Source organism: Syngnathus typhle, linkage group LG9 (assembly GCF_033458585.1).
Source record: "Syngnathus typhle isolate RoL2023-S1 ecotype Sweden linkage group LG9, RoL_Styp_1.0, whole genome shotgun sequence".
NCBI lineage: Eukaryota > Metazoa > Chordata > Actinopteri > Syngnathiformes > Syngnathidae > Syngnathus > Syngnathus typhle.
The window spans coordinates 13,319,073-13,340,619 of NC_083746.1; the positions used below are offsets into that span (position 1 = coordinate 13,319,073).

Genomic DNA, 21,547 nt, shown 5'->3' on the forward strand with positions numbered 1-21,547 from the left:
ACATTAAAGGAGCTCGGTCTGCTCCGTGCTGAAATGTCGTCGGACTCTCCTGCTATTCCTCCCCCGGTTAGGGAGCGTCGGAAGCGGTGTGCGAGGAGGCTGAAGAAGGGCAAGCGCGGAGGCGTGTGGGCCAGGCTGGCGGCCAACCCAGCTCGCCCGGCCTTGCCTTCCATTCTTCTGGCGAATGTTCGATCGCTGGACAACAAAATGGATTATGTTCGCCTGCTGAAATCTACGAACCGGACAGTGCGTAACTGCTGTGTGCTCGTGTTCACTGAGACTTGGTTGACTGTCAACATTCCGGACTCTGCTGTACATCTGGAGCAGCTAGCGTGCTATCGGGCGGACCGGGCCATTGTAAAAGGGGGAAAATCGCGAGGAGGTGGAATATGCGTCTACATCCGTGACGAATGGTGCCGGGACTCTGTGGTGGTATGCAAGCACTGCTCGCCACTGGCGGAGTTTGTGATCATTAAGTGCCGTCCTTTTTACCTGCCAAGGGAATTTACCGCGATTCTGCTAGTCGCGGTATACATCCCGCCTTCCAACATTGAAGGCGACAGGATCGCGGCTATTGGTGAACTGTACCAGGCTGTCAGTGAACAACAGACGGCGCACCCTGACGGTTTCACCATCTTCGCTGGGGATTTTAATCATGCTAATCTGAAGTCTGTTTTTCCGAGGCTTCACCAGCATGTTAATTTTCCAACACGTGGCGACAGCTTCCTGGACCTGGTCTACTCTTCACATGAGGGAGGTTTCAAAGCTGCCCCCTCCCCCATCTTGGACTTTCTGACCATCTCACTGTTATGCTTTTGCCCGCATACAGACACATGGTGAGAGCATCCAGGCTGGTTCGCAAGCGGGTACGGGTGTGGCCTGAGGGTGCCTCTGATGCGCTTCGTGACTGCATTGGCACTACTGACTGAGACATGTTTAGACGGGCTGCCACTTGCGACGATCGGACAGACATTGAGGAGTATACTGACTCTGTTTCCTCTTACATCATGAAGTGCATTGATGATGTGACTCACTCGAAATCCATCGTCACTCGGGCTAACCGGAAGCCATGGCTGACCGGGGCTGTCCTTGGGCTGCTGAGGGCCAGGGACAAAGCCTTCAGAGCGGGGGATGAGGCTGGCTTGAGGGCAGCAAGGGCTGACCTGTCCCGGGGCATCAAGGAGGCGAAAAGGGCGTTCTCTTGCAGGATTACCGCCCACTTCAAGGACAGCAAGGACGCACGGAGGCTTTGGCAGGGCATTCAGACCATCACGGACTACAAGCCTGCGCCGCAGAGCTGTGAGGGAGACATCCGTCTGCTCAACGATCTCGATCGCTTCTTTGCTTGCTTCGACGCTCAGAACAGCACTTGCCCGCTGAAGGCCCCTCCTCCTCCACAAGAGCAGCCCCTGTGCCTCTCTGCTGATAGCGTTAGGAGGGCGCTTGCCGCTATCAACACTTGTTAGGCGGCGGGCCCTGACAACATCTCGGGTCTAGTGCTGAAGGACTGCGCTGGGGAGCTGACTGGTGTCTTCACGGACATCTTCAACATTTCCCTGCAGGAAGCTGTCGTCCCTTTGTGTTTCAAGGCTGCCACCATCGTACCTGTGACAAAGAAACCTGCCCCGTCCTGCTTCAATGACTACCGCCCCGTGGCACTGACGCCCATCATCATGAAGTGCTTTGAGCGGCTTGTCATGGAGCACATCAGATCCATTCTACCCCCCACCATAGACCCCTTCCAGTTTGCGTACCGAGCCAAACGGTCCTCTGAGGATGCCATCTGCTCTGCCCTCCACTCGGCCCTCACCCACCTGGAGAGTAGGGACTCGTATGTGAGATTGCTGTTTGTGGACTTCAGTTCTGCCTTCAACACCATTGTGCCACAACGTCTCATCAGCAAACTTGACAAGCTGGGCCTCAGTACCTATCTCTGCAACTGGCTACTGGACTTCCTCTGTCAGAGGCCACAGGTGGTACGTAGTGGCGACAAGATCTCCGCCAGCATCACGCTGAGCACAGGGGCACCCTAAGGCTGCGTGCTCAGTCCGCTACTCTTCACCCTCCTGACGCATGACTGCATTGCAACCCACAGCGACAACCGCATAGTGAAGTTTGCTGACGACACGACTCTGGTGGGTCTCATCACCAAGGGAGACGAGACTCGGTACAGGTTGACCTTCTGACCACGTGGTGCAGGTACAAAAACCTCCTGCTGAACGTCGACAAGACCAAGGAGGTTGTTGTTGACTTCCGGAAGGGTCACACCCAACACCTGCCGCTGACCATCGACGGTGCTGTGGTGGAGAGAGTGAGCAGCGCCAGGTTCCTGGGGGTGCACATCAGTGAGGATCTCTCCTGGTCCACCAACACCGCATCACTGGCGAAGAAGGCCCAGCGGCCCCTGTACTTCCTGCGGAAACTCAAGCAAGCGAGCGCTCCTCCGGCCGTCATGACTACATTTTACCGTGGCACCATTGAGAGCGTCCTCTCCAGCTGTATTGCTGTTTGGGGTGGCGGCTGCACTGACTACAACTTGAAGGCCCTGCAGCGCATAGTGAACACGGCTGGTAAGATTATTGGTGCTTCACTCCCCTCCTTGAAAGACATTTACATCTCCCATCTCACCCGCAAGGCGACCACGATTGTGAGTGATGTGAGTCACCCCGCTCACTCTTTGGTTGAGCTTCTGCCCTCTGGGAAGAGGTATAGGAGCCTGCGCTCCCGCACCACCAGACTCAACAGCTTCATACTCCAGGCTGTTAAAATCCTGAACTCGCTTCCCCTTTCTGCGTAGCGTCCTGTACTTTTGCGCTACGCTTACTGTATGCACACTGGCTCCGTTTTGCTCCTCTTATTTATTGTGTTATCTGTTTATTCATTATTTATTCATCATTCTTATTATTTATTGTTTGTGCCTTCTTGTTTTTATATTGTGTCGTTTACTTGTATGTCTATCGTGTAATATGTCTCGTCACCGTGGGATAGAAAAAAAACGTAATTTCGGTTTCTTTGTGTGTCTTGACATGTGAAGAGATTGACAATAAAGCTGACTTTGACCTCCTGCTGAACGTCAACAAGACCAAGGAGATTGTTGTTGACTTCCGGAAGGGTCACACCCAACACCTGCCGCTGACAATCGACAGTGCTGTGCTGGAAAGAGTGAGCAGCACCAGGTTCCTGGGGGTGCACATCAGTGGGGATCTCTCCTGGTCCACCAACACCGCATCACTGGCGAAGAAGGCCCAGCGCCGCCTGTACTTCCTGCGGAAACTCAGGCGTGTGCTCCTCCGACTACATTTTACCGTGGCACCATTGAGAGAGTCGTCTCCAGTTGTATTGCTGTTTGGGGTGGTAGCTGCGCTGACTACAACATGAAGGCCCTCCAGCGCGTAGTGAACACGGCTGGTAAGATTATTGGTGCTTCACTCCCCTCCTTGAAAGACATTTACACCTCCTATCTCACCCGCAAGGCGACCACAATTGTGAGTGATGTGAGTCACCCCGCTCACTCTTTGTTCGATCTTCTGCCCTCTGGGAAGAGGTACAGGAGCCTGCGCTCCCGCACTACCAGACTCACCAACAGCTTCATACTCCAGGCTGTTAGGATCCTGAACTCTCTCTCCCCCCTTCTGCGTAGCGTCCTGTACTTATGCGCTATATTCTGACTGTCTGCTGTATGCACACTTGCTCCGTTTTGCTCTTCTTATTTATTTATTGTGTTATTTGTTCATTTATTATTTATTAATCACTCTTATTATTCATTGGTTGTGCCTTCTTGTTTTTATTTTGTGTTGTTTGCTTGTATGTATGTCGTGTACTATGTCTTGTCACCGTGAGATGGTGGAAACGTAATTTCGATTTCTTTGTGTGTCTTGGCATGTGAAGAGATTGACAATAAAGCAGACTATGACTTTGACTTTGATATTCTTAATGTGCTTTTGAAAGGAGAGCGTTTTTACCCCGACTCATTACCCCGAGATTAGTTACAGTATCGCGCTGAGTGATAGTACGGTTATCTATAGTTATAGTGGTTTCCTCAAATAAGTTTGATAACGAGTTGAAAGAATTACCAACATCTCAGTTTTATCTGGGTTAAAACGAAGGAAGTTGAGAGACATCCATTGCTTGATCTCCGCAAGGCACGCCTCGAGATTACAACAATCCTGCGGATCTGTCATATATAATTAGGTGTCATCCGCGTAGCATTGAAAACTAATATTATCCATCCATCTTCTTCCGCTTATCCGGGGTCGGGTCGCAGCAGCTTGAAAGGGACTCCCAGAGTTCCCTCTCCCCAGCCACTTCATCTAGCTCATCCCGGGGGATCCCAAGGCGTTCCCAGGCCAGATGAGAGACATAGTCTCTCCAGCGCGTCCTGGGTCGTCCCCGGGGTCTCCTACCGATGGGACATGCCCGGAACACCTCCCCAGGGAGGCGTCCAGGAGGCATCCTGATTAGATGCCCGAGCCACCTCATCTGGCTCCTCTCAACGTGGAGGAGCAGCGGCTCTACTCCGAGTCTCTCCCGGATGACCAAACTTCTCACCCTATCTCTAAGGGAGAGCCCGGACATCCTGCGGAGAAAACTCATTTTGGCCGCTTGTATCCGGGATCTCGCTCTTTTGGTCACGACCCATAGCTCGTGACCATAGGTGAGGGTAGGAGCGTAAATCGACCGGTAAATTGAGAGCTTTGCCTTTTGGCTCAGCTCTCTCTTTACCACGACGGACCGGTAAAGAGTCCGCATTACTGCCGACGCTGCACCAATCCGCCTGTCGATCTCACGCTCCATCCTCCCCTCACTCGTGAACAAGACCCCAAGATACTTAAACTCCTCCACTTGGGGCAGGATCTCATCCCCGATCCGGAGAGGGCATTCCACCCTTTTCCGATCGAGGACCATAGACTCGGATTTGGAGGTGCTGACCCTCATCCCGACCGCTTCACACTTGGCTGCGAACCGCTCCAGTGAGAGCTGGAGATCACGGCCTGAAGAAGCCAAAAGCACCACGTCGTCTGCAAAAAGCAGAGACGCGATGCTGAGGTCCCCAAACCGGACACCCTCAACGCCTCGGCTGCGCCTAGAAATTCTGTTCATAAAAATTATGAACAGAATCGGTGACAAAGGGCAGCCTTGGCGGAGTCCAACCCTCACTGGGAGCGAATCCGACTTACTGACGAAAATGCGGACCAAACTCTGGCATCGGCGATACAGGAACCGAACCGCCCTTATCAGTTGGCCAGGTACCCCGTACTCCCGAAGCACCCCCCACAGAACCTCCCGAGGGACACGGTGGAACGCCTTCTCCAAGTCCACAAAACACATGTGGACAGGTTGGGCGAACTCCCATGCACCCTCAAGGATCCTGCTGAGGGTGAAGAGCTGGTCCACTGTTCCACGGCCAGGATGAAAGTCACACTGTTCCTCCTGAATCCGAGGTTCGACCTCCCGACGGACCCTCCTCTCCAGCACCCCTGAATAGACCTTACCAAGGGAGGCTGGGGAGTGTAATTCCCCTGTAATTGGAACACACCCTCCGGTCCCCCTTCTTAAAGAGGGGAACCACCACCCCAGTCTGCGAATCCAGAAGCACTGTCCCCGATGTCCACGCGATGTTATAGAGACGTGTCAGCCATGATAGCCCCACAACATCCAGAGCCCTTAAGAAATCCGGGCGGATCTCATCCACCCCCGGGGCCTTGCCACAGAGGAGTTTTTTAACTACCTCAGTGACTTCGACCCCAGAGATTGGAGAGTCCGCCTCATAGTCCCCAGGCCCTGCTTCCACAATGAAAGACGTGTAGGTGGAATTGAGGAGGTCTTCGAAGTATTCTCCCCACCGACACACGACGTCCCGAGTCAAGTGTTGACGTTGCACTGCTTCCCCCTTCTGAGACGCCTAATGGTAGACCAGAATTTCCTCGAAGCCGTCCGGAAGTCATTGTCCATGGCCTCGCCAAACTCCTCCCACGCCCGGGTTTTTGCCTCAGCAACCGCCGAAGCCGCGTTCCGCTTGGCCATCCGGTACCTGTCAGCTGCCTCCGGAGTCCCGCAGGCCAAAACGGCCCGATAGAACTCCTTCTTCAGCTTGACAGAATCCCTTACCGCCGGTGTCCACCAGCGGGTTCGGGGATTGCCGCTACGACAGGCACCAATGACCTTACGGCCACAGCTCCGGTCGGCCGCCTCAGCAATGGAGGCGCAGAACATGGTCCACTCGGACTCAATGTCCCCCGCCTCCCCCGGGACGTGGGAAAAGCTCTGCCGGAGGTGGGAGTTTAAGCTCTTCCTGACAGGGGATTCCGCCAGACGTTCCCAGCAGACCCTCACAGAACGTTTGGGTCTGCCAGGTCGGACCGGCATCTTCCCCCACCATCGGAGCCAACCCACCACCAGGTGGTGATCAGTTGACAGCTCCGCCCCTCTCTTCGCCTGAGTGTCCAAAACATGCGGCCGCAAATCCGATGACACGACTACAAAGTCGATCATCGAACTGCGACCGAGGGTGTCCCGGTGCCAAGTGCACACATGGACACCCTTATGTTTGAACATGGTGTTCATTATAGGAAATCCGTGTCGAGCACAGAAGTCCAACAATAGAACACCGCCCGGGTACAGATCGGTGGGGCCGTTCCTCCCAATCACGCCCTTCCAGGTCTCACTGTCATTGCCCACGTGAGCATTGAAGTCACCCAGTAGAACGATGGAGTCCCCAGAAGGAGCGCTCTCCAGCACTTCCTCCAGGGACTCCAAGAAGGGTGGGTACTCTGAGCTGCCGTTTTGTGCATAGAAACAAACAACAGTCAGGACCCGTCCCCCCCACCCAAAAGCGGAGGGAGGCTACCCTCTCGTTCACCGGGGTGAACCCCAATGTGCAGGCACCCAGCCGGGGGGGGCAATAAGTATACCCACACCTGCTCGACGCCTCTCACCGTGGGCAACTCCAGAGTTGAAGAGAGTCCAGCCCCTCTCGAGAGGGCTTGTACCGGAACCCAAACTGTGCGTGGAGTTAAGTCCGACTATATCTAGTCGGAACTTTTCTCCCTCGCACAACAGCTCAGGCTCCTTTCCAGCCAGAGAGAGGTGACATTCCATGTCCCAAGAGCCAGCTTCTGCAGCCGGGGATTAGACCGCCAAGGTCCCTGCCTTTGGCCGCCGCCCAGCTCGCACTGCACCCGACCCCTTTGGCCCCTCCCACAGGTGGTGAGCCCATGGGAAGTGGGACCCACGTTTCCTTTTCGAGCTGTGCCCGGCCGGGACCCATGGGCGAAGGCCTGGCCAGCAGACGCTCGCCTTCGAGCACCGCCTCCAGGCCTGGCTCCAGAGGGGTGCCCCGGTGACCTGCGTCCGGGCGAGGGAAAACGAGATCCATATATTTTGTTCGTCATAAGGGGCTCGTGTGAGCCGTGCTTTGTCTGGCCCCTCACCTAGGACCCGTTTGCCATGGGTGACCCTACCAGGGGCATGAAGCCCCAGACAACATGGCTCCTAGGATCATAGGGGCACGCAAACCCCTCCACCACGATAAGGTGACGACTCACGGAGGGGCAAAGTCTGCTTTATTGTAAATTTCTTCACGTCAAGACACACAAAGAGATCAAAATTACGTTTTGAGGGTGGGTAGTATAGCTATGGGCCGGTAATTGGTCTTATCAGTTTTGTCACCAGATTTGTATCTAGGGATGATTTTTGCAATGTTTGTCCTTTCGGGAACAATGCCTGTGGATAGGTAGAGGTTGAGACAGTGGGCAAGTGGGTCAGCAATTACATTTGCTATAGATTTAAAGATTCTGCTGTTAATCTCATCCTGACCAGCTGAGTTGGAGGACTTCATGGACTTTATGTTGTTGAGAATTTCATTTTTGTCTAATGATTTCAGGAAGAAAGAGGTTGGGTAAATACCTGTCAGGTAATGTTGATACGAAGCTCCCTGTAGTTGGCTGATCTTATTTGATAAATTCTCACCTATGGATATAAAGTAGTCATTGAATTAATTAGTGAGGTCAATGTTGCTGTTAGTAAAGGAGTCGGGGACCGTAGTTTGTTTATGGCGTCTGTTTAGGACATTGTTTAATATGTGCCAAGATTTTTTTTGAGTCACCCTGCGCATCTTGCAGGAGTTTGCTATAATGGTTGGCTTTACTTAATACTTAATAAATGTGTAAGTTTATTTTTGTAGGCGGTATATTTATTTTTATTTTCAATTGTTGTCTGTCTTAAATATCTTTTGCATAATTTATTTTTCTGCTTGATGGAATTAGCCCTTGGGTTACCCAGGTTTCCCTCTTGCCGCATATGACCTTCTTGACAGGGATGGTATTTAATATTGCACTGATTGCCAGGACCAGGCTGTCATATGTCGTGTTTGGATCACTGCACAGATAAACATTGTCCCAGTCTTTAGCCTGGAGGTCGGTGTGTAATTGCTGTAGTGTACTCTCGTTTATGACTCTAGTTTGCACTATAACAGACGGTTCTCGAGCGAGCGGGGATGGACTCCGTCAACTGACAGATATGGGAGCGACAGCTGCGCTTCTACGGCCACGTGGTACGCTACCAGTCCTCGGATCCAGCGAACAGGATTCTGTCCGCTCCGGACCCGAGGGGGTGGAAGCGCCTAGTAGGGCGACCGCGTGCGCGGTGGTTAGAGCAGCTCGGGAAGCATCTTGAGACTGTGAGGGTGTCGGGCTGGGCATGCGCTCGGTCCTACGCCGTATGGTCACCAATGGAGTGGGGCAAGAAGGTGAGCGCAGCGAAGCGTCACCGCGACGCGTGCCCCCATACCTGACCTGAACTGACGCACACACGCACACACACAATAACCGATGCCGTTTAATAATGTGGACATTTATTGGGTAGATCTACAAGGGAATCATAATGACTATGTTGGGAAAGAAAACTAAAGAATAGCAAAGAAATAAGAATATCATCGGATAGACAAGATAAATGATAAAATCAGCGATCTGGTATGAATGTGCAAAAAGGTGAGAAAGCTTAACTCCTTTTCCTCTAATCCAGGGGTGTTAAACTCATTTTTTTCGCGGGCCGCATTGTAGCCATAGCTTCTTTCCGAGGGCCATTATGACTGTCAACCCAAATAAATGTATGAGCACCTCATATTATATACAGTTAAAGCTACAAAACAAACTGACAAATATCTCATTTTCAAATCAGATGAGTAAAAACTGGTCAAATATTGGTAAAATATATATATATATATATTAAAAGAATACGGTTTGCAATTCTAGTAATGACACAAATTTGATGCACAATTTGTCTTCACGCGCCACATAAAATTATGTGGCGGGCCGTATCTGGTCCCCGGGCCTTGAGTTTGACACCTGTGCTCTAATCTATGCACTAGTGTTTGTACACTGGTAGATTGCACTCACTGATTGTGTTCTTGCCTGAAGCCGGAGGCAGTTTGGGAGTGTCTTTTCAGTAAGGCAGGCCATGTAGGAAGAAAATATAAAAATAAAAATGGGAAAATTGAAATAGGATGGCTTTGACCAGCATGTGGTCAGGGGGAGCTCTCAACCAGTGCTGCCCTGGTGATACACACCTGCCTTTTGCAGTATCCGGCCTGGTTTGGACTTGCAAGAAGTTCTGGCATGCTGAAACCACCATGGTGGAGTTGGGCAGGAACCGATATGAGCTCACACGCACTGCCTTGGCAAGCAGCGACATGTGGACCAGTGCTGGCACACAGCCAAACAAACAAGAAATAGATTTCAGGACCAAAGTAGTGAGGTAATGTGCTTGTTCCGCGAACAAAGAACCTCAGGCCCCCTCCAACAGCAGAGAGGGGAGATTTTCACCAAAGGTTCCAGCAAGAGAGACGCCAAGAAGCGAGTGTCCAGGGAGAAGAGGAAGTAGCCCGACCTATAACCGCAAGAAAACTTGGCCCGCCTCCTGCTCAGGGATAGGCTGAAGGCCTCTGTAATCCAATCCGGTCATTTGAACAGGAGGAGTTAAGTTTACCCAGTCATAGAGTTGAAATTTGCAATTATACGTTGTGGATAGATTAGTTTTGAGATCTTAGTCTGCTTGTCTTCAGGATATGGATACGAGTTACTGGATCCATGTCCTGTGGTCTGATGAGACCAAGATAAACATATTTGGTTCAGATGGTGTCCAGTGTGTGTGGTGGCAACCAGGTGAAGAGTACAAAGACAAGTGTGTCTTGCCTACAGTCAAGCATGGTGGTGGGAGCGTCATGGTCTGGCGCTTTATGAGTGCTGCTGGCACTGGGGAGCTACAATTCATTGATGGAATAATGAATGACAACATGTAGAATACATAATACATAATACAGTTAGGAGGGTGCGGGTTCGATTCCACCTCCGGCCCTCCCTGTGTGGAGTTTGCATGTTCTCCCCGGGCCCGCGTGGGTTTTCCCCGGGCACTCCGGCTTCCTCCCACATCACAAAAACATGCTTGGTAGGCCGATTGAACACTCCAAATTGTCCCTAGGTGTGAGTGCGAGTGCAAATGGTTGTTTGTCTCTGTGTGCCCTGCGATTGGCTGGCAACCGATTCAGGGTGTCCCCCGCCTACTGCCCGATGACGGCTTGGATAGGCTCTAGCACGCCCGTGACCCCAGTGGGGACTAAGCGGTACAGAAAATGGATGGATGTATATATATATATATATATATATATATATATATATATATATATACACACAATACTGTGGAATACTAAAGCAGAGCATGATTCCCTCCCTCCATAAACTGGGCCGTGGAGCAGTATTCCAACACGATAATGACCCCAAACACACCTCCAAGACGACCACTGCCTTCCTAAAGAAGCTGAGGGTGAAGGTGATGGACTGGCCAAGCATGTCCCCAGACCTAAACCCTATTGAACATCTGTGGGGCATCCTCAAACAGAAGGTGGAGGAGCGCCGACATCCACCAGCTCCGTGATGTCATCATGGAAGAGTGGAAGAGGATTCCAGCGGCGACCTGTGAAGCTCTGGTGAACGCCATGCCTAAATGGGTTACGACGGTCCTGTAAAATAATGGTCGCCACACAAAATAGTGACATTTGGGTCCAATTTTGACATTTTCAGTTGGGGTGTACTCACTTTTGTTGCCAGCACTTTACACATTCATTGTTGTATTTTGAGTTACTTTGAAGTAACAATAAATATACTTTGCTATCCAATCTCTACAGTGCCTACTTAACATTGTCTCAAAGTGTCATTTCTTCAGTGTTGTCCCATGACAAGATATAATTAAAACATTGCAGAAATGAGAGGGGTGTACTCACTTTTGTGAGATACTGTATGTTGGTGCATGCATGTTAATGGGATTTGGACTTCAGTCATTGACTGAAAAACATATTTATACGTTTTCAAGAATATAGCTTTTCCAAGTATTATTGAGTCCCTTAAAAGGACTAACTGCATAGAGTGGCCTTACTTCCTTAATGTAAATAAATACATCAAAACCACAATACACAAAATCCCATAATTAAAGCTGAACATCTACACGTAAATCACATCCATTCTGGTGTTGTATAAAGGCCATGTCACAACATTTTGTCATTCTGCAAATACGCCCTGATCTAACTAGGCCTTTGACGTTAACCCCCCTTTTTTTCTTTGCGTTTCTTTTTCCCCCCCTCTTGCTGTTGTTTGTCTGGTAGCCTTGGTTTGTGTCCAAGGTCCGTGCAGTGATCATGCTTTAACTTGGAGTGACCTGAAATCAAAGTTTGAATGGAAAAAAAAAGTACTAATTGCTATTTATTTTTTCCCCCCACTGTAGATCCATGCCAAATCTCTGGCAGTAGAGGAAACGAGCCCTGATTTCATCTCAGTTTGCACAGATACATACAAACAGAAGTGCACTATTGGCACAGCATTATATCCTGCCCACAGAACCACATGCTCAGGGAAGGATGAGGGGGAAGTGGATGAAGAGGAAGAAAATGAAGGAAATGATTTCTACATTAACAGAGATGGTGAAACGTCCTCACAGGAAAGTTCCTGTCGTTATTCTGGTGATGTATTAAGGACAAGTTTGACTGTGAGGTCACAGACTGAAGCAGATGCATCAAAGATATCATCTGGGACTGTTTCAGCAGAGCTGGATCAATTCAAGACTGGAGTTGAAAATTGCACTTTTTTGTTTCAGCAACCAGAAATGGAAGTCAAGGAGCAACTCATGTTTGAGTTGGAAGAGGAAATTAATGAGAATACTGTCAGCGTGTCTGAAAATGTCAACCTATCATCTGTGACTCTGACTGCTATAACCATATGCGAGAAAGAACTTGTTGATTCTTTGAGGCTTTCTGAACCTTTAATGTTCAGAGACACAAATGAAATTTTGGCCCATACAGACTTAAATGACTTGACATCAACGGTCTATACATGCTTTGGTGAAACTCGCTATGAGAGTAAGTGTGATGACGTTGAAACACAAGATAGGTTGGACGAAGAACAATTCTTAGGATATGTGCGACGCTGATTTGCTTCTGCAACATACAGTCATAGAAACAATTACTAGACACACATGTTGCCTCAGTTACCTGTTCATTTTTTTCAAAGTAGGCACTTTTTAACGGAGACAACTTTGCACATCTTGGTATTTTGTTCAAATTTATATGTATCACCTCATTTTTGAAGGGGTACCAGGTAAAAATAAAAATGTTAAAAAGTTTTGCAAAAATGGAAATAAACAGATAACAAATAACAAACGTATACAACATACATAACATTCACACAAACATTCTTGTCGTGAAAATGAAGAAGTCTGATTAAGATGCTTCTTGGTTTGTTGCGGGGATCTGGACGCTTCGGAAAAGTGGTAGGAGTGCAGTGAGCCCTCTAGCTCTTAAGCGGTGATGGGAAGTTCTCCTGCCCCAGAATGTGGAAGATCTGCTGTGTCATGAGTCTGACCATGTCTCCAGATTCTGCAAACTCAGGTACGCCAACAAAACAAAGGTTGTTACGTCGGCTGCGATTTTCAAGATCCTCAACTTTGTTTGTCCGACTCCAGTCGATAAATGCCGGTCATGAGATTGTTACGTTGTCCTCATTAGATGAGATGTGTTGTTCAAGCAGATCGAATTGCTCAGACTGGGTGGATAGTGAGCTTTGAATCATATCCAAGCTGGTCTGGACTGTATCAATTTTAGTGTCCAGGTGAGGCAGCATATCAGCTCTCACCTGTTGAATAGCAGCCAACACTGCCTGTAGCATCATTTGTTCCAGCCATCGTACTATAAGTAGTGCACAAAATGTCCTGTTAGATTAAGGCTCCGATGTAGGTGGGATTAGTTGAATTGGAAAGTCGCTCAGGATTCAGTACGCTAATATGGAAGCAGTTGGCAGACTCGAGCTTAAGACGTGCTCACTCTCGATGCGGTCATCTTGTTTCTCATGCTTTTCATTTTCTCAGTCAGCTTTATGATGTGGATGATGCTTTATCACCAGAATTACTTTCACTTTATAGCTGAATCTCTGATGCCTGCAAGAACAAGACGAACGTCATGGGACAGGGCACAGACCACCCCTTAAAAACCACCATTGATGGACACATGTTTTGTGGCTGTGAACAACATCATCTACCGTTTTTTTCCGTGTATAGTGCGCCCCCATGTATAGTACGCACCCCTAACAATGGCATGCTGATGCTGGAAAAAAGCTTGTACCCATGTATAATACGCACCCAATTTTTATGAATTTTTTTAAAAAAAAATTTTTTTTTTTTTTTTTTTTTTTTTTTTTTAAGTCCCAAAGATCGTCACACACGCAGGGAGGCAATGGGTCCCATTTTTAAAGTCTTTGGTATGGTCTTAACTAGGCTGGATGTCATTTTTTTTGTTGGCGTTGATTTCTCCGACTGCCCCTAAACGCACCACCGCGCTCCGTGCGCACACGGCGGCTCTGTATGGGAGAGACGTTGAAGAGGAATAAAAACACCCTTGGAAACCAAAACTTGCCCCTCGTCGTGACTCGGAGCCGCAACAAATGTTTCGGATTTGTGTAGGGTACATTGTGACAGACGGCAAACTAGCAGGTGATCGAGCGAGCGTCTGATACAAGAGCATTGCGGTCGTATGGAGCGTGTTTGAAATGAACAGCAGAGACGAAAGGAACAAGGCAAAGTGTTGTGAAATAAAATATTACCTGTAATACGCATTTTGTTATTTGCTGATTGAAACTGCTAATTAAACTGTGAATTGAAACTAATAGGTGGAGAACTGAACTCTCGCTCTTTATATAGCTGACGTGTCTTGCGCAACCGTTCTGCGCATCTGTAATGGCGGCCTCCGTATGACGTCCGGTCCGCGATGGAGATTAAAAAACAAACAATATTTGACAATAACACACCATCGAGGATTGCACCATCGCATCAAACGATGTGTCGTCAATTATGAATTTTACTAAGTGTGTTGGGCAGGATGGCTGAATGCGATGCGCGATTGACAACAAACAAGAAGAAAGGTGAGTTTTATTTCGGGGGAGATTTGTCATGTCTCGTCCCCAGTTTTGCTATGTGTCTAGGTTGCCATAGTTTCTGTTCGTGTCACCCCGCTCTTCCTGTGTCACCTCAATCGATGTAACGTGTTTTGTATTTAAGTCCTGTCTGCCCCTCGCTCACCGTTGGATCATTGCATGTGTTACTGTCATTCTGTTCCTGTCTTTGGTAATGTCACCCTGTCTTTTTGTTCCACGACTTTGTCGGTCAGTCCTGTTGTTGGTTCTGTTGTACCATGACTTTATTTAAAAAAAAAAAAATAATTAAAAAATTTTTTCTTTGTACCCATGTATAATACGCACCCCAGATTTTAGGACAATAAATTAGTAAAATATTGCGCACTATACACGGAAAAAATTGGTACCTTATGTGCACCATCACAAGCTTGCGCACCCTGAGGCAGCAGTCAAGAGCAGTCTTATCCGCATTACACCAGATGTCTGGAACAACCCCAGCCTTATGGAGAAGACCAAGCTGCATGTCTACCAAGCCTGCATGCTCAGGACTCCCCTCTATGGCAACAAGGCCTGCAACCAGATGCGAGAGAGTGGAGGAAACTCCAGTTCCCACCAAAGATACTGCCTCACATTCAGCAAATCTCGAAGGATGAGGTACCGGACCAGGAGGCGCTGGTACATGCCGGTATAATGAGCATGGTGGCCATCCTGAGAGAGGGAGGGAGACACTCGGCCACCTTTGCAGGATGGACCTCTTGTAAGACAAACTGGCGAAGGCTACTCAACTGACCGGATGCCCACGCCTCCACTAGGATGTGTCCAAGTAGGACCTAAAGCAGTGTCGTATCGATGCCGAGGACTGCACGAGACGCAGTGTGTAAGAGGGTGAAAAAGCAAAACATGAGGGCCTTGCTGAGAAAAAGTGCTAGGAGGAAGGAGAAGAGAGTGCAAGACAGAATTAAACAATGTTCATTTAGACCAGCAGTGTCCAAACTACGGCCCGCGGGCCAACTGCGGCCCATGGTCCATTTTTTATCGGCCCGCAGCAAGTTTTAAATATATAATTGAAAATCGCCCTCACATAAAACTTGCACTGGTGTGGTGTAATTCTTAGTTTCAACACTAGGTGGAGCGCCAGTTTTCAACAAGGCAGGTTTTCCACTAAATAAAATTAATAAAAGAAAACATTTGCCACGAAAAAAATGGGAGAACCAAAGAAACGCAAGATAGCAGGTGATGCAGAAAATTTCAGAAACGGTGGGAAAATAAATATTTCTTCATAGAAGTCAAGGGGAAATGTGTCTGATTTGCCAAAAAACTGTTGCAGTGATGAAAGACGCTAATGTGCGAAGAAACTGAAAAAAGATGATGAGTCTGTTCGGCTCGGCATACATATATGAGCAAACGTTTTCTCTGTTAACTCTGAACAAAAGCACATTGAGAACCAAAATGACCATCTGCATGATGTCCTTCGCATCTCAACCATCAAACTCACTCCTGACCTGCCAGCAATCCTTCAGTCCAAAGCGCAGCATCACTGCTCCCACTAAGTGCAACGCTGTTCCTATTAAAGGTGAGTTAAAAAAGATATTTTACAGTATTCATGTGTTCACAAGCTCAATTATTTAATAACTTATTTGCATAAATATTTTATTTTCTCCCTTTATACAGGGCTATGAAGAGGGATCACCATCCTGACTAAGAGGCAATCTAAGGCTGCTATTTTGAAAATGAGCTGCCAATCCTTTTTGAAACAAATATAAATACATACATTAATGGAAAGTTGTGATGTAGGTTTTTTTTTTTCCTTTAAGCATATTCAATTATTAAGCATAATTTACCTACATTTGAAATTTGATTTTGTTAACTTTAATACACTAGAGGTGAGGCAATAAACCTCATCTCTAGTGAGTGGCCCAGCCTTTCATATATTTTTCTGCATGTGGCCCTCCATGAAAAAAGTTTGGACACTCCTGATTTAGACCAAGTGTAATAGAGACTGTCACTCACAGGTCGGGCTCTTCAGCCACTCCTGCAGGTGCCACTGAGCCATTAAAACAGATTTACTCCATCTTCTCCTGGACGGAAAGATGCTGACAACGTTCATTTAAAAGATGTGCATTTTCAAGAGTTAATACCGTTTTTTTCCCTGTATAGTGCGCCCCCATGTATAATACGCACCCTAAAAATGGCATGCTGATGCTGGAAAAAAGCCTGTACCCATGTATAATACGCACCCAATTTTTATGAATTTTTTTTAAATTCTATTTTTTTTTTTTTTTTTTTAAGTCCCAATGATCGTCACACACGCAGGGAGGCAATGGGTCCCATTTTTATAGTCTTTGGTATGGTCTTAACTAGGCTGGATGTAATTTTTTTTGTTGGCGTTGATTTCTCCGACTGCCCGTAAACGCACCACCGCGCTCCGTGCGCGCACGGGACAGCAAACGAGCAGGTGATCGAGCAAGCGTCTGATACGAGAGCATTGCGGTCGCATGGAGCGTGTTTCCTACAGGTAACTGGGGGTACACATTAAAAACAAACTGGACTAGACCGACAACACCGAGGCTCTTATCAAGAAGGGGCAGAGCAGGATGTTTTTCCTGAGAAGGCTGAGGTTGTTTAATGTTTCTAATAGGCTACTGAGAACGTTTTACCAGTCAGTAGTCTCCGGTGTCCTGTTCTTTGCTGTGGCCTGCTGGGGAGACAACATCTGTGCCAAGGACACTACCAGGCTGAACAAGCGGGTGAAGAAAGCCAGCTCGGTGGTGGGGACCGGGTTGGACAGCCTGGAGGTCGTGGCTGAACAGAGGATGAGGGTAAAAACTGGCGGCCATGTTGGCCAATCCCTCCCATCCACTGTACATCGAGCTGACAGTGATGAGGAGCAAATTCAGCGACATATTTGTCCTCCCCCGTCAGAGCACACAGAGATTTGGACAGTCGTTTATTCGAGCTGCACTCCGACTCTACAACCAGGCCCTGCCGGCATGGGGAGACCGGGAGCTAGAGTTGATAGGCTAACTGACTTGGGACTTTTATTTGCACATGATGCATTTTAGAAAACTTCCAGCTTGCATTGCATATTTATTGGACCAGCAGTGTGTTTATATTTTACATTGTCAACTCTGTTTTTCTGTTTGTCTTCCTCTTTTTAAACGTCATGAGCTGTTTGACAACTGACAACTGATTTTCCCCAGAAGTGACAATAAAGGTTTCAATCAATCAATTTTCTGGACCATAAGTCGCTCCAAAGTACAAGTCGCACCAGCCATAACATTCACAATAAAGAAGAAAAGCACATACATAAGTTGCATTTATGGGGGAAATTATTTGATCAAATGCCACACCAAGAACAGACATTTAAAATAAAAATAGAATAGAGGCAATAAGTCAAAGTCAAAGTCTGCTTTATTGTCAACGTCTTCACATGCCGAGACACACAAAGAGATCGAAATTAGGGATGGGCGGATCGATACCAAAATATCGATATATCGGTCCAGGCGGCTCATTTTTGAGTATCGATCTCCCTAGCTAAAATATCGATACTTACAATTATTTAATTATATTTTTCCTCATTTTTTTCTGCTCCAATTTGACGACTTGCACTCATGCTAGCACTACTTTTCCTTCCGCCTGCTGCACCGGCGTGTCCTGCTCTGCTCTGCTCCCGCCCCCTTTTCTCACAAGCCAAGCCCTCCTCCTCCGCCCCCCGTTCCAATCCAAACAAACACAAACAAGCATGGCCACGGCGGCGGCCCAGTCCGAACGCAAGAGAAGTCTGGTTTGGGGATATTATATTTTACTTAATAACAACGAGGCTGTAAAGTGAAAAAGGGGGGTGTTCCTTTTTCTTCACCAAATAAATGGTGTGCAGCGGTGACTTTTTCCGCTGTCTGCGTGGTGGAGAAAAGTAGGACAATGCGTGGTTCCTTTTTCAGTTGAAAACACAGCTTATTTATTTTACAAACACACTGGCGCTAAACGCAACAACTTCTCCGTCAGTCAATTCCATACAACAATCCGCATGTCCGTTGTCACAGGACTTTCTTTCCCGGTAGCATCAATGTAGTGACGTCATTACCGTATATAACAAACATAAAGGTAAACAGAATTGGTACCTTAATACACACAGTGAGTCTAAGGGCGGACATAAACAATAATACTTAACACACCCACTCGCACTTAACTCACTGTGTTATCTAGAAAAACAAAACAATAACACAGTTTGCCTCTTTGGGCCAAATAAAACAATAACACAAATACACTATGCACATTTAAGTACCAAACATGTCCTGAGCAAACCTTCTTAGTTTAAGTTTAGTAGCTGGTTTAGTTAACACGTCAGCAACCATTTGCTCAGTAGGACAGTACTCTAAGATTATCTTCCCACTTTTTACATGTTCTCTGATGAAGTGGTACTTTATATCTATATGTTTGCATCTTTGCCTGCTTACTGGGTTTCTGGCTAGTGCAATAGTACCTTGATTGTCTTCGTACACTTTAGTTTGTGCATACTCGTATTTGTCTATGCCTCTCAGCAGCTGTTCTAAGTAGATACATTCCTGTATAGCTGATGCTAAGGACATGTACTCTGCTTCGCATGTAGACAAAACCACAGTTGATTGTTTTCTTGTTTTCCAAGAGATGAGAGCGCTCCTCTCACTCATGTTGACACAAAATCCTGTTGTACTATGCCTGTCTGTTACATCTGATGCCCAATCCGCATCACAGTACACTCTTAGACCTAGAGTCTCACTTCTTTTAAAACGTAACTCCTGTTCTGTGGTGTTTTTGAGATATCTGAACACATGTTTAACTGTGCTCCAGTGTTCCTCTGTTGGATCAGCAAAGTGCTGGGATAGTTTACTGACCACATAACTTAGATCTGGTCGAGTGCATGTGGACAGGTAAATTAAACTTCCCACAGCTTCCCTATATTTCCTTGAGTCTTTCATTTTCTGAGCATGCTCTGAATACTCAAGCTTTGGCTCACAAGGAGTCTCTCTGGGCCTGCAATTATGCATTTCTAATCTGTCCAGTATCTTGTTTACATATCTCTTCTGTGACATTTTTACCTGGCCCTCTGTCTGGTTAAAGTCTATCCCTAAAAAATGGTTTAACTTACCAAGGTCTTTCATTTTAAACCTGTCTGCAAGCATCCCTTTTACACTGTTCAGTACATTCTCGCTACTAGCTGCTATTATGAGATCATCCACCCATACTAGCAAAATAACCTTCTCATTATCTTTTTCTCTCGTGTACACACGGTGGTCTGCTGGGTTCTGTTCAAAACCATTTTCACTCAGATATGTATGTAACATCACATTCCAGTTCCTGCCTGATTGTTTTAAACCATAAAGAGACTTGTGCAATTTACATACCATTTTTTCACCATTTTCAGACTCTTTTTCATAACCTTGTGGCTGCTCCAGATATATCTCACAGTCAATTGGTGCATGTAAATAAGCTGTCTTAACGTCCATCTGGTGTAGAATAAGATCTTCTTGCGCCGCTTTTTGCATCATTATTCGCACACTTGTCATGTCGGCTGTAGGTGAGAATGTTTCCTCGTAGTCAGTCCCTTGTCTCTGACTGTAGCCTTTTGCCACAAATCTTGCCTTGTACTTGTCTGACCCATCAATGTCACTCTTGAGTGTATAGACCCACCTACCACCCACTGCCTGTTTACCCGGTGGCAACTGGGTGAGGGTGAAGGTCTTGTTTTCCTCCAGCGATCTCATCTCCTCGTCCATTGCATTTTTCCACTGCTTTGACTTGGATGACACTATGGCGTCCTGGTAGGTTTGAGGAATGTCGCATACGGCTTTGTAACAAAAGTCCACGCATGTTATCAGTTTGTCAACAGTGTCCTCGGTCTCAAACTCCTGTAGGTGGCTTGGAAGTCTCCTGTTTCTCGGTGGGTTCCTTCTAATCTCAGTCTCAGCAGCTCTACCCCGTGGTGTACGTTCAGTCATGTCAGGTAGAGCTCTGGAAACATCACTTTGGGTACAATCATCTGGCACATACACACATTCATCATCAACATTTTCATCCTTGTTGACCCTGGGATGTACCTCTATGTCATTACATCCTGTATGTGACTCAGGTGTTTGTGTTTCCTTCTCTTTGGCTGCTTGGGTGAATTTCACCAATCTATGCTTCTGAACCTTCTCTGTATCTGGATAATACACCAGGTAAGCTGGGCTGTTTTTGTCATAACCTACGAACACACCCTGCTCGCACCTTGACTCTAGTTTGCCTTTCTCTTGTTTGTAAGCAAAACATACGGATCCAAATTTTTGTAGTTTGGATACATTTGGTTCCCTGCCGTTTAACAGTTCGTATGGCGTTTTCTTTGTACGTCTATTGTAACATCTGTTTCTCACGTAAGCTGCTGTTTGGATAGCGTAGTTCCACAGCGTATCTGGTAGCTTACTCTCTATGAGAAAACACCTGCCCATATCATACAGTGTTCTCCACCCTCTTTCTGCTGTACCGTTTTGGTGGGGAGAATATGGTGCAGACGTCTCGTGTTTAATCCTATTTATCCTCAACAATGTCTGGAAGTCTCGACTTGTGAACTCAGTCCCGTTATCTGAACGGATACATTTTACTTCCCCATAAGGTGCTATGTCTGCTAAGAACCGCTCTGTAGCCTGTACTGTATCTGCTTTAGACATAAGAAAATACACCAATATGGTCCCTGAGTAGTCATCGGTGAAAGACTGTGCATATCTGTGCCCTTCTATGCTTGGTGTCCGCATGGGACCCGCTAGGTCAGTGTGCACTAGTTCTAAAGGCTTTTTAGCTTTACTATCTGGCTCTCTGTTCCTTGTCTGGGTGAATTTTCCCTGTGTGCATACCTCACAGAATGCGGGTTTTACTGCACTGCCTTTTATCTCCATACCTTTCACTACAGCTTGTAATCTTTGTACATCATCGTAGTTACAGTGTCCAAAAATCTCGTGCCAAGTTTGCACATCATGACTCACACATTGTTTACATTTATCAATAACATTCTTTTCAATGGTTGGCAGATAAAACAAGTTACCACTCTCATGGATGTCAAACCTGCTGCCGTCTTTGGTAACTATGTG

General features: G+C 47.3%; 1 protein-coding gene across 18 annotated transcripts in view; it reads left to right on the top strand.

The window, feature by feature from the left end:
* Positions 1-17,676, top strand: part of LOC133160251 (interferon alpha/beta receptor 2-like) — a 59,555-nt gene extending 41,879 nt beyond the window's left edge. For 13 of the 18 annotated variants that reach the window (XR_009715843.1, XR_009715837.1, XR_009715836.1 and 10 more), the window contains 2 exons: positions 11,773-16,020; positions 16,119-17,676. Coding sequence is in view for 3 of the 18 variants with exons in the window: in XM_061287941.1 (XP_061143925.1) it covers positions 11,773-12,474 (702 nt within the window). In the remaining 15 variants the exon portion in view is untranslated. Of the gene's footprint in view, positions 1-3,034; positions 3,409-3,473; positions 3,920-11,772 lie in introns of those variants that run through there. The other 5 variants (XR_009715833.1, XR_009715846.1, XM_061287943.1 and 2 more) reach the window with 5 other exon arrangements.
* Positions 17,677-21,547: the final 3,871 nt, after the last annotated feature.